The following is a 14,035-nucleotide window of genomic DNA, read 5'->3' as shown; positions in this document are numbered from 1 at the left end:
TATTATTATTATTATTATTATTATTATTATTATTATTATTATTATTATTATTATTATTATTATTATTATTATAATCATTAAGATTTATTTATTTATTTCTTGAAAACGAGGATATTTCCCCCCTAAAACGACTCTGTTAAAAAACAACATCGCAGTGTATTAAATTGATTTGACCACCCAGATGTATCCTAACCTAAGGAAACTGATTGGCTACTTTTCGTTTCAGAGATGGCTTTTCTCAGGCATGTTTAATTACTTTCAGGTGGCTTGGGATTCTCAACCAGTGAAATTGGGATGGCTTTTGGGTTCATCTCCGTGCCTTTGCTTTTACTCCAAATGAAGTTTTATCCATTTCTCGTAGCCAGACTTCGTATTCGAAAGGTATAGAACGTAATTTGTTTTTGTCATAACAACTAGACAATAATTCTTTAACCCTCTCCTTACCAGCCATTTACAGAATTTTCCCCAAAACTTTACACCCACCCAACTAACACAAAAACAGACATTTCTTACTCAAACAGAAAAGCAACAAGCACATTCTATACATAATATTGTTCGACAACATAATGAGCTCTATTACAAAAAGCCAAGGTTTTATAGCTATAACAGAAAGAAATGAAATCTGGATGAGAAAAGTGACGGTTGCATCTTAACAAATGTGACGATTTTCCAATAGGTGGTAAGGAGAGAGTTAAAATGTCTATTCAAAATTGGGCTTAAAATAGAACAATATCCGCTGAATATAGTCGAAACACATTTGAAGTGGTCTCATGTCATGGGAAATGTATACAAAACATAATGCTTGTAAGCCATAACTATACATTCTTTTTGAAACTCAGATACTTATTTTACACCTGAGTATGTTGAGCACAAGTTAGAATGGAGCATTTTCCAACGGCTAATATATTTGTGAAATCGATAACAGGAATCTAACTTTCGACCTACATCTTGAAAGCCAAACACAAAACCACCAAAAGAATAATGAACTATTTTCTGTAGTGTTAAACGACACCAATGTATTGCAACTTTTTGGAAAAAAAAAAGTATTTTAAAAAACTATTCAACAAATCACGGATATCCCTGCTGCTGCTGCTGCTGCTGCTGCTGATGATGATGATGATGATGATGATGATGATGATGATGATGATGATGATGATGACTATGATGATGCTAATGCTGATGATGATAATGATGATGATGATGATGATGATGATGATGATGATGATGATGATGATGATGATGGTGATGCTGATGATGATGCTGATGACGATAATGATGATGATGATGATGACGATGGTGATGATTGTGAGGGTGGTGAGGAGGAGGAAGGAGAGGAGTAGATGTATTAGAATGATACCAATGATAATCTCGATGTCATTTTCTTATTTACCAGACATGTCTTTTAATGGCCCTTGCCTGCATGATAGAGTCCCAGTCACTACCCATGCTTAGGAGCCTGAACAACAGGTAAATCTTTACAAAGTTACAAGTACTAAATTATAACAATGAATAGAACAGCTTCAAAAATAACAAAATACCAAACAAGGAACGTTTCGGGTTCATAACTCCTACTCAGTCAACAACAACAACAACAACAGCAACAACAACAACAAAAAACCAAACAAAAACAATAAAAATATATTACTAAAGAAACTGATTCTGTCGATATTTACATTTCCATTGTTTTGTTTTTAGTTTTTTATTTGTTGTTAGCAGAAGAAGAGTTTTGATTCCGAAACGTTCCGTGTTTGTTATTTAATGAAGCTGTTAACTTCATTTTTGTTATTACTTTTTACTTACTTATCCGAACCAGCGACCACCTGAGCTCTAGCCCTTCGGTCTTGTGCCATGACGTAGAAGTTAGACTTCTTTTGTAGTTGTTCCAAGTGACTATAAAGTGTGTTACTGATGCTTGGATTTGGTGGGAGGAATGTGCATCTCAGGTCTTCAAGAGGTTGACATTCAAGCAAGTGGTTGGTGTGTTACTGTTTCATTGAGGTGTTGACATAGGGAGCAGGAAGTTGATGTGTCTTTTGTAATTTTGCTTAAATGGCTGTTGAGCGGTATGTGTTATGTTCTTAGTTGAAAGGTTTATTACTTTTACAATCCACAGCTTCTATGAGATTAGTATCAATAATTATTTACAAATGTAACTCGTTTTTATTTGGAAAGCAAAGAAATACGTCTTCTCGATTTAATGATAATAATATCGATACTGTTGTTGAAGATGATGAGCATGAGACGGATTTTGATGATGATGACGACCCGATGGCAAAGACGATGAATGATGAAAGTTATGGTGTTATCGACGATGAAGAAGATACTCAAAACTGCAATCATGAATTTCAGTCTATTATCTCAATCGAAAGATTTCAATAATGATCATCATCATCATTGGGTCAGGGTAAAGACCACAGACAAACAGTTTCCATCCTTCTCTATCCTGAGATCACTTTTTGATCTCATTCCAGGTCTTACCACTTCTCTGTATATCAGCTTCTTTAATTCTTCTCCATGTTCCTCGTGGCCTTCCCCTTGATCTTCTGCCCTGAGGGTTCCAGTCCAATACTTTCTTTGTTATAGTGGAGTCATTCTTACGAATATTTTATTTTAACTCTTTCCTTACCAGCCATTTTCAGAATTTTCACCGAATCTTTGAATCCACCGAACACAAAAATAGAATTTTCTTATTCAACTAGAAAAGCAACAAGTACATTCTATAGACAGTATGCGCTTGGCTAAGAAGCTCACAACATTGCCATCCGGAAGTATAACGGACCAACACACAAAACTGTGTGTATCCATGAACGTTTATAGTCGGGTTAATACAGTATAGTGAGCATTACTCAAAAACGCGGAAGGCAAAAAACAATAACAAAGACCTGAGTGACGTCATCTTCGAACTATCTATACATAATATTGTTCAGCAAAATGAGTTCTACAACACAGTGTCAAGTTTTTATAGCTATAACAACAAATTTTCATTAAATTTTGTGATGTGCAAAAGAAATCAGAAAGATAAAATGTTGGTTTTAACGTAACGAATGTGACGATTTTCCCGTGGTTGGTAAGGATAGGGTTAATACAGCCAATGTTTAAATGTGACCCATCGCCTCAAAACGGTATTATGTCGGGATGAACAAGACACTGAAAGGTCAATTTTAAGATTAACTGGTCAAGAGAATGACATTTGTGTTTTCAGCACTTTAAAATTCTATATTTTTTGTTCACTCAATCATAATTGGACTCAACCCAAGTCTGATGTTTTTGGTCATAGATTCTATTCTCAGCACTCCCATCATCCTGACTTAATACCGTTTTGGGGCGACCGGTCACAAATATAGAAATGAATTGATCAATACATGTAGATGTATATTTTTTATTGGACATATTATATTCTCATAGCACAATCTGGCTGTGGATTGCCCTATCGGTTCTCCTTTTAACATTCCGCACGGCCACAAGCAGCTGTTTTGCCAGTGTCTGCCTTCTCATCAACAACTCTGCACCACAGGAACAAGCGGGAAAGGCAAATGGCTTAAGTATCACCTTGACATCTGCTGGACGGTGAGTTAGTCTCAAAGTTTCAAAGTTTATTCAATCTTAGGCTTTCGCCAATAAATAAACAATTTGATGACAACATACATGAAAGTACGAAAAAAAAAATTAAAATAAAAAATGGTAAATGGAATCAAAAAATAAACTGATACACCACACAAAAAATACAACAATCGTAATACCATCAATACGTACAATAATAATAATAATAATAATAATAATAATAATAATAATAATAATAATATAATAATAATAATAATAATAATAATGATAATGATGATAATAATAATAATAATAATAATAATGATAATGAATATAATAATAATAATAATAATAATAATAATAATAATAATAATAATAAATAATAATAATAATAATAATAATAATAATAATAAAAAAGAAGAAGAAGAAGAAGAAGAAGAAGAAGAAGAAGAAGAAGAAGAAGAAGAAGAAGAAGAAGAAACAACAACAACAACAACAACAAAATAATAATAATAATAATAATAATAATAATAATAATAATAATAATAATAATAATAATAATAATAATAATATAATAATAATAATAATAATAATAATAATAATAATAATAATAATAATAATATAATAATAATAATAATAATAATAATAATAATCATAGTAGTAGTATGATGCCCAGACTTTTACAGACTAGTTATTCTTTATTCTATTGGGGCAATGTGGCCAAGCCAAGTTGTTTCACTGTGACTAGGTTGATCACTGGTTCAAACCCATCTTCATACATTCCTGAATTTTTTCCAATGGACACGATCAATAAGTCCGATTTGCAATAGGGAATGAGATTAGCGAAGAGTAGCGTCCCTTGATTGGACGTCACCGGTGGAGAAGTTATTTGTAAACAAACTAACTACAAGCCAAGCGCTCAAATACAAAATTTATTATTCATATTTCTGTACAAAAATGGATAACGTTGATTATGATATGCATTTTTGTACAGAAATATGAATAATAAATTTTGTAATTGGAGCGCTTGGCTTATAGTTGGTTTGTTTACAAATAACTTCTCCACCGGTGACGTCCAATCAAGGTGCGCTACTCTTCGCTAATCTCATTCCCTATAGTCTTGTGACAATATGGGCAATTCCTTTTGACGTAAAATGTTTGTTTGATGGAATATCTATATTCCTTCATGGAATGCTTGTGCTTGTGCGGCTATGTGGTCTAGTGGTATGACACTTCGGATCAGAAGGTCCTGAGTTCGAGCCCCACTCGGCGCATAGTTCCGTCCTTGGAGAAGCCTCTTAACTCACATTCTCTCACCGTTCTCGGGTGTAAAATGAGTACCTGGCGTTAACAGCGTTGTCTCTGCCCGAAAAAAAATTTAACACTGCCTAACAGGCGTCATGTCCCGTCCTTCATGTTAAATGTTGCTGTTGACTAGGGACCCCTTGTAAATCGCTTTGATCACATTTACTGGATATTGCGCTATATAAAAGCTCAATGCTTATGTGCAAGGGCGAATTAGAAAATTACATTCAATGATACAGATTGTTCAAGCAGTCGGGTCTCCTCTTACAAGCAAAAGGAACATTCCTTCGAGGTTTTCTATGACTCGCTGTTCATCCAGCTATGATTCGGTAACGGAGTTCGTTCATTTTTCATACATTATTTGTTGAACGTCAAATTTCTGATTCACACGTGAAAATAAGTGTAAATGTTGCTGCTCGAAGCTCGAAGAAATAAATGATAACGTGAAGTTGAATGTAAGCTTCAATTTAATTACAAAAACAGGTCAAATGAACGTTTCAGGGTTTCCCCTTTATCAACAAAACAGGATGATTGAAACACCAGAGATGAATGAGATGATGTGGTAGTGGCGTAGTTAAGATGATTCATCTTAAATTTCAATAAGAACAACGATTATAATAGAATGATAATATTTATTTAATATTTATTTGATTATGGACATAGTATGCCGACTGAAGACGTGGATAGAAGCCATAGAAACATGTGATTCGGCGATATAAGTGAGTGAATCCATTCATATTTATATATATATTTATATATTTATATATATATATATATATATATATATATATATATATATATATATATATATATATATATATATCCTTTCTTTTCTTTTCAACAGAGCATTCGCTCCAGTGGTTTCGGGTGCCCTCTATTCATGGTCAGTGACATATGGACAGTTTGCAGGACCGCCATTCGACACGGCCTTCACGTTTTTTGTATTTGGATCTTTGTATGCTGTTGCAGTCCTACAATGTATGGTTCTAAACCGGAAACTTGAGAAACAGAAGAAGTGAATTTATATTTGCATCAAGGCCAGTTCCAGGAAATCTATTTTGAACAACAAACAGGAGATTATATGGGAACATATGTGCGGCTATGTGGTCTAGTGGTATGACACTCGCTTTCGGATCGGAAGGTCCTGGGTTCGAGCCTCGCGCTCGGCGCATAGTTTAGTCCTTGGAAAAGACTCTTTACTCACATTCTCTTACCGTACTCAGGTGTAAAATGAGTACCTGACCGTTAACAGCGTTGTCTTTGTCCGAAAAATTGTAATATCGCCTAACAGGCGTCATGTCTCGTCCTATATGTTAAATGTTGCTGTTGAGCAGGGACCCCTTGTAAAGCGCTTTGAGCACGTTAAGTGGATATTGCGCTATATAAAAGCTCAATTTAATTTAAACAAAGAAAAGTCCAGGTTGTAGATATCTTATACTGACCCAACAACGTCTTGTATTATATTTGCCACAAGAAAAAGAAATAATGCTACTTTTGCTTCGTTTTCGATCACTGTCTCTTCGGAGAGAAATACATCAGAAAAATAGAACTTATTTTGAGTCTAATGTAAAGCGGCACCTTGATGACCACATTTTGTTACACCAAAGTAGACGGACTGACGACAAAACTGGAGAACTGGAAGTTATGATCTAAGGATAATACGAACCCATTGTTACTTGTATTATGGAAGTGCACCTATCGGGAATGAGATTAGCGGAAGAGTAGCGTCCCTTGATTGGACATCACCTTACAGAGAGACCTCTGTAAGAACATGGTTTTGCGCATGCGTCTCTCTTGTCCTCGCTTTCGGTGAAGTGTCTCCGGAAGCGAGGACTAGAGACGCATGCGCACAACCAACATGACGTTCTCTCTCTAATAACTTTTCCGCCGGTGACGTCCAATCAAGGGACGCTACACTTCCGCAAATCTCATTCCCTATAATTGAGACGGATGTAAATAATACAAACACAAAGTACAAAATGGTTAGCCATGATTTATTTTACCAACAGAGAGGCAACGATTCGTGTTTTGGAGTATTTTAATGATAATTATAGTTCATTTACATCAACTTGGACAACATGGGTGATTCCTGTTGACATCAGACATCTTGTTTGATGACTTATCTATATTCCTTCGTGGAATGCCTAGGCGACGGTATCTCACTGTGACCACATGGGTGATTCCTGTTGACATCAGACATCTTGTTTGATGACTTATCTATATTCCTTCGTGGAATGCCTAGGCGACGATATCTCACTGTGACAACATGGGTGATTCCTGTTGACATCAGACATCTTGTTTGATGACTTATCTATATTCCTTCGTGGAATGCCTAGGCGACGATATCTCATTGTGACAACATGGGTGATTCCTGTTGACATCAGACATCTTGTTTGATGACTTATCTATATTCCTTCGTGGAATGCCTAGGCGACGATATCTCATTGTGACAACATGGGTGATTCCTGTTGACATCAGACATCTTGTTTGATGACTTATCTATATTCCTTCGTGGAATGCCTAGGCGACGATATCTTACTGTGACCACATGGGTGATTCCTGTTGACATCAGACATCTTGTTTGATGACTTATCTATATTCCTTCGTGGAATGCCTAGGCGACGATATCTTATAATGTCGTGGCGTGTAAGGCATAATTTATTTTTAAATAATAAAGACTATGGTGTTCAATAAATTTTTATGGGAGTTAATATTTAACAAAAAATGTTAACAAAGTCTCTCATGTGATTCCTTCAATATTATTGAAAGTCTAAGAAGCACATTTCTCTCAATTACCTGTAGTGGATACCCGAATGACGTGATGCCGTAGATTTCAAGTTTCCTTTATTCAAGTGAAATAAGTCTTGTGATAATTTTTCTGTATATATCTTTGTCGAAACATTAAAAGAATCATGTTTGAGTCAACTTTATAAACAGTCCAACTTGTCATTTAAAAAAGTGAACCTAAAAATGTTTCTAGTAGAAAACTGAAGCCGGTGATCGTAAAATACTAACGAAAGAGTGAAAATGGAGAGGCTTCGTATGGGCTGTTTTGTTCCCATACGAAGCCTCTCCATTTTCACTCTTTTGTGAATGTTTCTAGTGTGATTTTAAGAGATCAATATTCTTTTATGCTTTTGTATGTACGACTATGTGATCTTGGGGTATAACACTTAACTGACGGCCCAGAATTGGAGTCCCGCTTTAAGCGGTGCATAGTTGAGTCCTTGGAAAAGGCTCTTTACTGACATTCTTTCACTGTACTCAGGTCTAAGATGAATACCCGGCCTCTAACCTAAACTAACATTCACAAAGCAAGTAATTGGAATTTTTGATCAGAAAAACTCGTCCTTTAAATAACAATCGTTTAAAATAACGCTCAACTTGTCAAAAAATGACAATTTAAGTCCCAGGTTTGAGAGTTTACGACAAGGAAGTGAGGGTCATTTTATTTGATTGATATTTGAAGGACGATTTTCTGGCCAAATTTTTAAAACGTATTTTTTTCAGAATAGGACATTGAATACAGAGGCGGGGACTTTCAAAATCTGTTAAGTGACATCCTGGCACAGACTGAGTTAACAATTCAATTCAATTCAATTCAAAGATTTATTTTTAGGCAATTGCCAATATAAAACATTCATTAACATTCCAATTAATAAATCAAAACAAATAACAAAATAGATCAATATATATATATGAGTGTTGGTAGGAATCCGCGGATTCTGCGGACAATATGCCAACTGACGACGTGGATGAAAGCCACAGAAACATATGTTTTGGCCACATATAAGTGAGAGATCCCATTTATATTATATTATATTATATATATATATATTTATTGGCTTTGAATAGCGTTTTGTGCAATTGGTGCATACATCCAATTTACTATTCAAGTGAACAAATCAATGCTTATTAAAACGCTGTCTATGTCTATACCTTTACGGGTGAACATAAAACAGTCTCTTGGTATTTATAGAAATAAGATCTAGCCATAAACTTAGGAAAAATGTATTCTAGTCCAAAAGAAACAAAATCAGGTCATCTTTTCATGAAAGCTTACCTTTTTCTATAGATCGTTCGAACTTGACGTCACTCAGGTCTTTGTTATTGTTTTTTGCCATCCGCGTTTATGAGTAATTCTCACTAAACTGTATTCCAAACGTTCATGGTTACACACAGTTCTGTGTGTTGTTCCGTTACGCTTCCGGATGGCAATGTTGTGAGCTTCTATGCCAAGCGCATACTATCTATATTATACATGGAGGTATATTTCATAAGGCTGCAAAATGAGTGCATTCGTTTTCTTCTCCAGTCTGTGTTGCCCTCCATTTTACATAATTTCCTCTCAGTCGGTCTCTTGTTTTATCATCACAAAGTGAGTGCAACCATTGCCTATAGCCAGACACTGACAAAAAATGACGTCAAAATGCCAGTCTTTTGCCACAAAAGAAAACAAATCGTGAGTTGTATTCAATAGTTCAACCAATGAAATGACTTGTTTCCTTAAGCTCTACTAACGACAACTCATTAGACGCTACACAAACCTAAAAGATGACGTCAAACTGCCAGTCCTTGAGGGTTCTAGTATCAGGCTATAACATAACGATGGCTACTGTCATTCGATTTTAGTTGCCGAACCGAACAGGAACTGAACGCGAACGTTTTAACGGAATTAAAAAAAAAAATCTTTCAGTTTCCGTCGAACAAGGTGAAACAACACACGGAATTTCTTGGTTATTGTTTTTAGAACACCTTTGGATGATCAGTTCTCACTAAATAAATTTTTGAATACAAATATAAACGTTTTAGGTTACATGTAGTTTTGTTTGCTGGTATGTTACATGCGTTTGTTGTGAGTAAATTACAGAAATGTAAATCTTCTATGACACACTGGTCATTTACAAACAGGAGACGAAAATGAATGCACTTTACAGTTTACAGCCTCAGATGTGTGTGTGTGTGTGTGTGTGTGTGTGTGTGTATACATGAGTGTTGATGGTTACTAATTGTAGATACTAGAGTGCTCGACAATATTAGTTAGAGCATATAATTAAATAAATGAAGGACACTCACATTTTTTATCGGAACACATTATGTTTCGGTGCTATACGATCGCACCTCCTCAGCCGATGGTGACTTAAGTGGATATATCTGTAGCTGGTAGTTTTGGTGGCGTCCGGTTGCTTCAATATCTCCGGAAATCATCGTTGTCATGGTGACATGCTTCTATGCTTCAATGGGAGCGATCTATATTCATGTTTTCGTCCAACCTAGTCATCAATCACATGATTTGTTGGTGTACAACGAATGGACATTTCCCAATGCATCTAAACACGCTGTTTTGTTTATGAAAGTTGTAAACATATCCATGAGTCATTTTGGCAAAACGACCGATTGTAGTGTTGGATATTAAATTGTGAACACTTTTCACTATGTGGGTCATTTTGAGCACACTTTGCAATGTGACCCATGACCTCGAGCACATGGGAATGTAATATAGATCGTGCCCATTGATTTCAGGCATTTATGTCTAACTAAGATGGATCCAAATAAATCAGATCTATTACCAATGTGATTATTCTATTATTGCATTGGAATACTCTTCAACAGTCGTAACGTCACGTCCTTCCTAACGACGCATGGTAACTTAATAACACTGGCTCTAAACTATCGGAACAATGGCGGACGCCGTATGAAATATTTCCCCGCGAGCATAAAAGCGTATCCAGAGGGGGAAAAAACATAAATTTGATCACGTTTTGACTCTTACACATTCTGATATATATATATATATATATATATATATATATATATTATTCTAATATTTACCACAATGTTGGAGTCAGTCTACAGCGATGTTTCAGGCCCTTTCAGCCATCGTCAGGACTTAGTGTTACATGAGTTTGGTTTGTTGTCTGTTGTTATTTGTTGAAGGGCTGAAAGTGCCTGAAACATCGATGTAGACTGACTCCAACATTATGGTAAATATTAAAAGAATAATTGCTACATGTCGAGCACTATCCGTACCATATTTGTATCAAACACTATTCAATATATATATATATATATATATATATATATATATATATATATAATTTTACATACACTTTTCTATTTAATTATTTATGGTGGATTCCTTAGGTTAATTATTGCTTTTACCGGCAATGATTATAAATACTATGTAAATGTATATTTCAATTTGGCAATTGCCTAAAATAAACCTTTGAATTGAATTGAATTGAATATTTAGCTGTTTCAGGTAATTTGACCATCTCTGTACTTTTTTCAAAAACGAAATCTAACTTTTCGAAAAATAAATAAATAGAACTGTGCTAAAGTAGAGCATATTAAATAAATATTCTTTATCGGAACACATCATCTTTCTGTGCTATGCGATCGCACCTCCCAAGCCGATGGTGACTTAAGTGGATGCACCTGTAGCTTGTGGTTTTGGTGACGTCCGTTGTTTTTGAATATCTCAGGAAATCACCGATAATTAATTCTAATTGAACTTCTGTGTTACATTTTTCTGGGGAATGTAACACGTGGGGCGGAGCTATCTGTTTCATCTTGTTCAACCTCTAATAATTTAAGTCCATGAACGCGTAGCTCTTGAGGAGACAATAAAACAGCTCCCTATTATATAAAGATTTAACAGATAATCTCGTGGGCGAGTTGATATCGCCACATCACGATAAGTTGGAGAAAACGGTAAACGGTTCACGTTATAAATTGTTATTGGATTTGCAGGTATACCGAATGCGTACAAATATGTCGGTGCTAGGGAGAGAAATAGAGAGAGAGATAATGAGAGAGAGAGAGAGAGAGAGAGAGAGAGAGAGAGAGAGAGAGAGAGAGAGAAGCCTTGAAAGTTGTAGACATTTTCCTGGAGCATTGGAAATGGCTAGGAAAAAAATCCATCCAAAATCAGAGCTAAACAAAGTGTTTATTTAGATAGAAATTCAACTTTGATATACAATATTTGATCTGAATCTCATTGAAAGGGGCTTAGAGGTTTAAAACAAAACAAATGTACGTCTGCTTTATAGACGACATCAAATCATTCGTTACAGCCAGCCATGATACACACTTATTCTACGCAGTTTAGATATAGATGAAAAGGACATAGAATTGCTACAAATCCATATTGGGAACAGTCGACAGAGGTTGAAGAAAGCAATGACCAGTGGTGTGGCATGCTTACAGTTTAATGTGGTGCCAGAACCCGAAGAAAATGACATATAACATACTGTATTTGTAAATACAAAAGAAAGGGAAAAAATCTAAAGATCAGACTTACTCAAATAAGTAAGAGGCGGTATACACCATTTCTCAGGGTTTTTAAAAATGCTGTAATCCATTTTTGGATGCGGTGCCAGGCACCAAATCAACCCATGTAGCCACGCCCCTGGAAATGACATAATAAGTGGATATCAGTCAATCAAAAGGGGAGTAATGCATGGACCTGCACTGTCTCCAGATTTGTTCTCAACATACAAATAATAAATATTGTGAAAGATCAAGGATATGCCAGGAATTACGATAGGTAATCAATCGGCAGATGATAAACACCATCAATTATGTCGACGATACTGCTATAATTGAAAAAAAAAACGATGAAGAATTGAATTGTTGCTGAACAAAGATGCAGTATAATGCAATAATATGGCTCTAAAAACATTCTTAAAATCCGGAAGTATTGGTGATACCAAGAAAGAAATGATACCATCAGGCAGCATAAAGATGAATGGAAGTGTCCACGAAGAGAAAACTTTCAAATATATTGGCACAATAATTGCAGAAAATAGATGCCTGTCTAAATTTTTTTGTAAAAAATATCTTTTTAAAAAGAAAAAACAAACAAATAAAGCCCTACCCTAATAAATGCGTGCGAAGCCTGGGCCATAAGCGTTGAAACTATCAAAAAGTTAGAACTAGTAGAAACATTGTTTAAATCTCTTATACTGACAAGAAAACAAATAAAGATATTTTGAAGGAAGCAACGTGTTTAAGAACACTTATTAATCGGTTTAGAGCAAGACGGACAAAATTCTCGAGAGAGACAGGGAAATGTAATCGTTACAGGCAAGATGGTAGGAGGGAGGCAAGGACTCCTGAAAGTTATTGAAAAGGTGCTGGATGACCTCACAGCTTGGTTGGCTGGTGAGACGGGAAACAATATCAGAATCAGAGCTACAAGAATACGAGGAGGAGTAAGGTGTTTTGGAGGTTTGGTGTTTTGGAGGAGTGAGGTGTTTTGGAGAATTGTGGTGTTTTGGAGAAGTGTGGTGTTTTGGAGGAGTGAGGTGTTTTGGAGAAGTGAGGTGTTTTGAAGGTTTGGTGTTTTGGGGTAATGAGGTGTTTTGGAGGTGTGAGGTGTTTTGGAGGAGTGAGGCGTTTTGGAGGAGTGAGATGTTTTGGAGGAGTGAGGTGTTTTGGAGGGTGAGGTGTTTTGAAGGAGTGAGGTGTTTTGGAGGAGTGAGGTATTTTGGAGGAGTGAGGTGTTTTGGAGAAGTGAGGTGTTTTGGAGGAGTGAGGTGTTTTGGAGGAGTGAGGTGTTTTGGAGGAGTGAGGTGTTTTGGAGGAGTGAGATGTTTTGGAGGAGTGAGATGTTTTGGAGGAGTGAGGTGTTTTGGAGGAGTGAGGTGTTTTGGAGGAGTGAGGTGTTTTGGAGGAGTGAGGTGTTTTGACCGACAACGCTGCCGTTTCGGTCAGGTACTGCATACTTTTTACTTTTAATAACATCATGCTCACAGTGTTGATATTATCTATTTATTGTTCATACCCAGATTTGATTATCATTTGCAGTTTTCACGGAATAGTTACTAAAAACATTATAATCCGTTTCTTCAGGAAGCATAATAGGACTTATTTTCTGCCACAGATTACTGGCCTAGGAAAAACACCCAGCAATTATAGTATAGCATCACTATCAAGTAATTTTTAAAGAAAATCCAGTAGCAATTTTCTTTATTTCTCTATAAACTGATTATTCCTCTGACAGCAGGGCTTGGCTTGAGATACAGCATTCTTTTTTTTTTGTCTTAGCACCACTCACATTTCTGACTTTTATCTAAACATTGAAAGGCCCAGCAACAAAAAATATCTAGGGTATCGTAAACTTTTTCATTTTATTTTATTACGACTCATTTTTAACACTTCATTTTTAACAAACAGATTTGAACAA

At 35.7% G+C, this 14,035-nt stretch overlaps 1 protein-coding gene across 1 annotated transcript in view; it reads left to right on the top strand.

Annotated features, from left to right (window-relative positions):
* Window positions 1-6,341, top strand: part of LOC144967017 (uncharacterized) — an 11,155-nt gene extending 4,814 nt beyond the window's left edge. The window contains exons 3-6 of the mRNA XM_078903761.1: window positions 263-381; window positions 1,394-1,467; window positions 3,406-3,567; window positions 5,690-6,341. Of these exons, the coding sequence (XP_078759887.1) occupies window positions 295-381; window positions 1,394-1,467; window positions 3,406-3,567; window positions 5,690-5,864 (498 nt within the window). The 5' untranslated portion in view covers window positions 263-294 and the 3' untranslated portion in view covers window positions 5,865-6,341. The remainder of the gene's footprint in view (window positions 1-262; window positions 382-1,393; window positions 1,468-3,405; window positions 3,568-5,689) is intronic.
* The last annotated feature ends 7,694 nt before the right edge of the window (window positions 6,342-14,035 follow it).

Source organism: Berghia stephanieae, chromosome 3, assembly GCF_034508935.2.
Source record: "Berghia stephanieae isolate SIO BIC M18660-M18661 chromosome 3, UCSD_Bste_1.3, whole genome shotgun sequence".
NCBI classification, from domain to species: Eukaryota; Metazoa; Mollusca; class Gastropoda; order Nudibranchia; family Aeolidiidae; genus Berghia; species Berghia stephanieae.
This window is presented reverse-complemented; position numbering and strand designations above follow the sequence as displayed.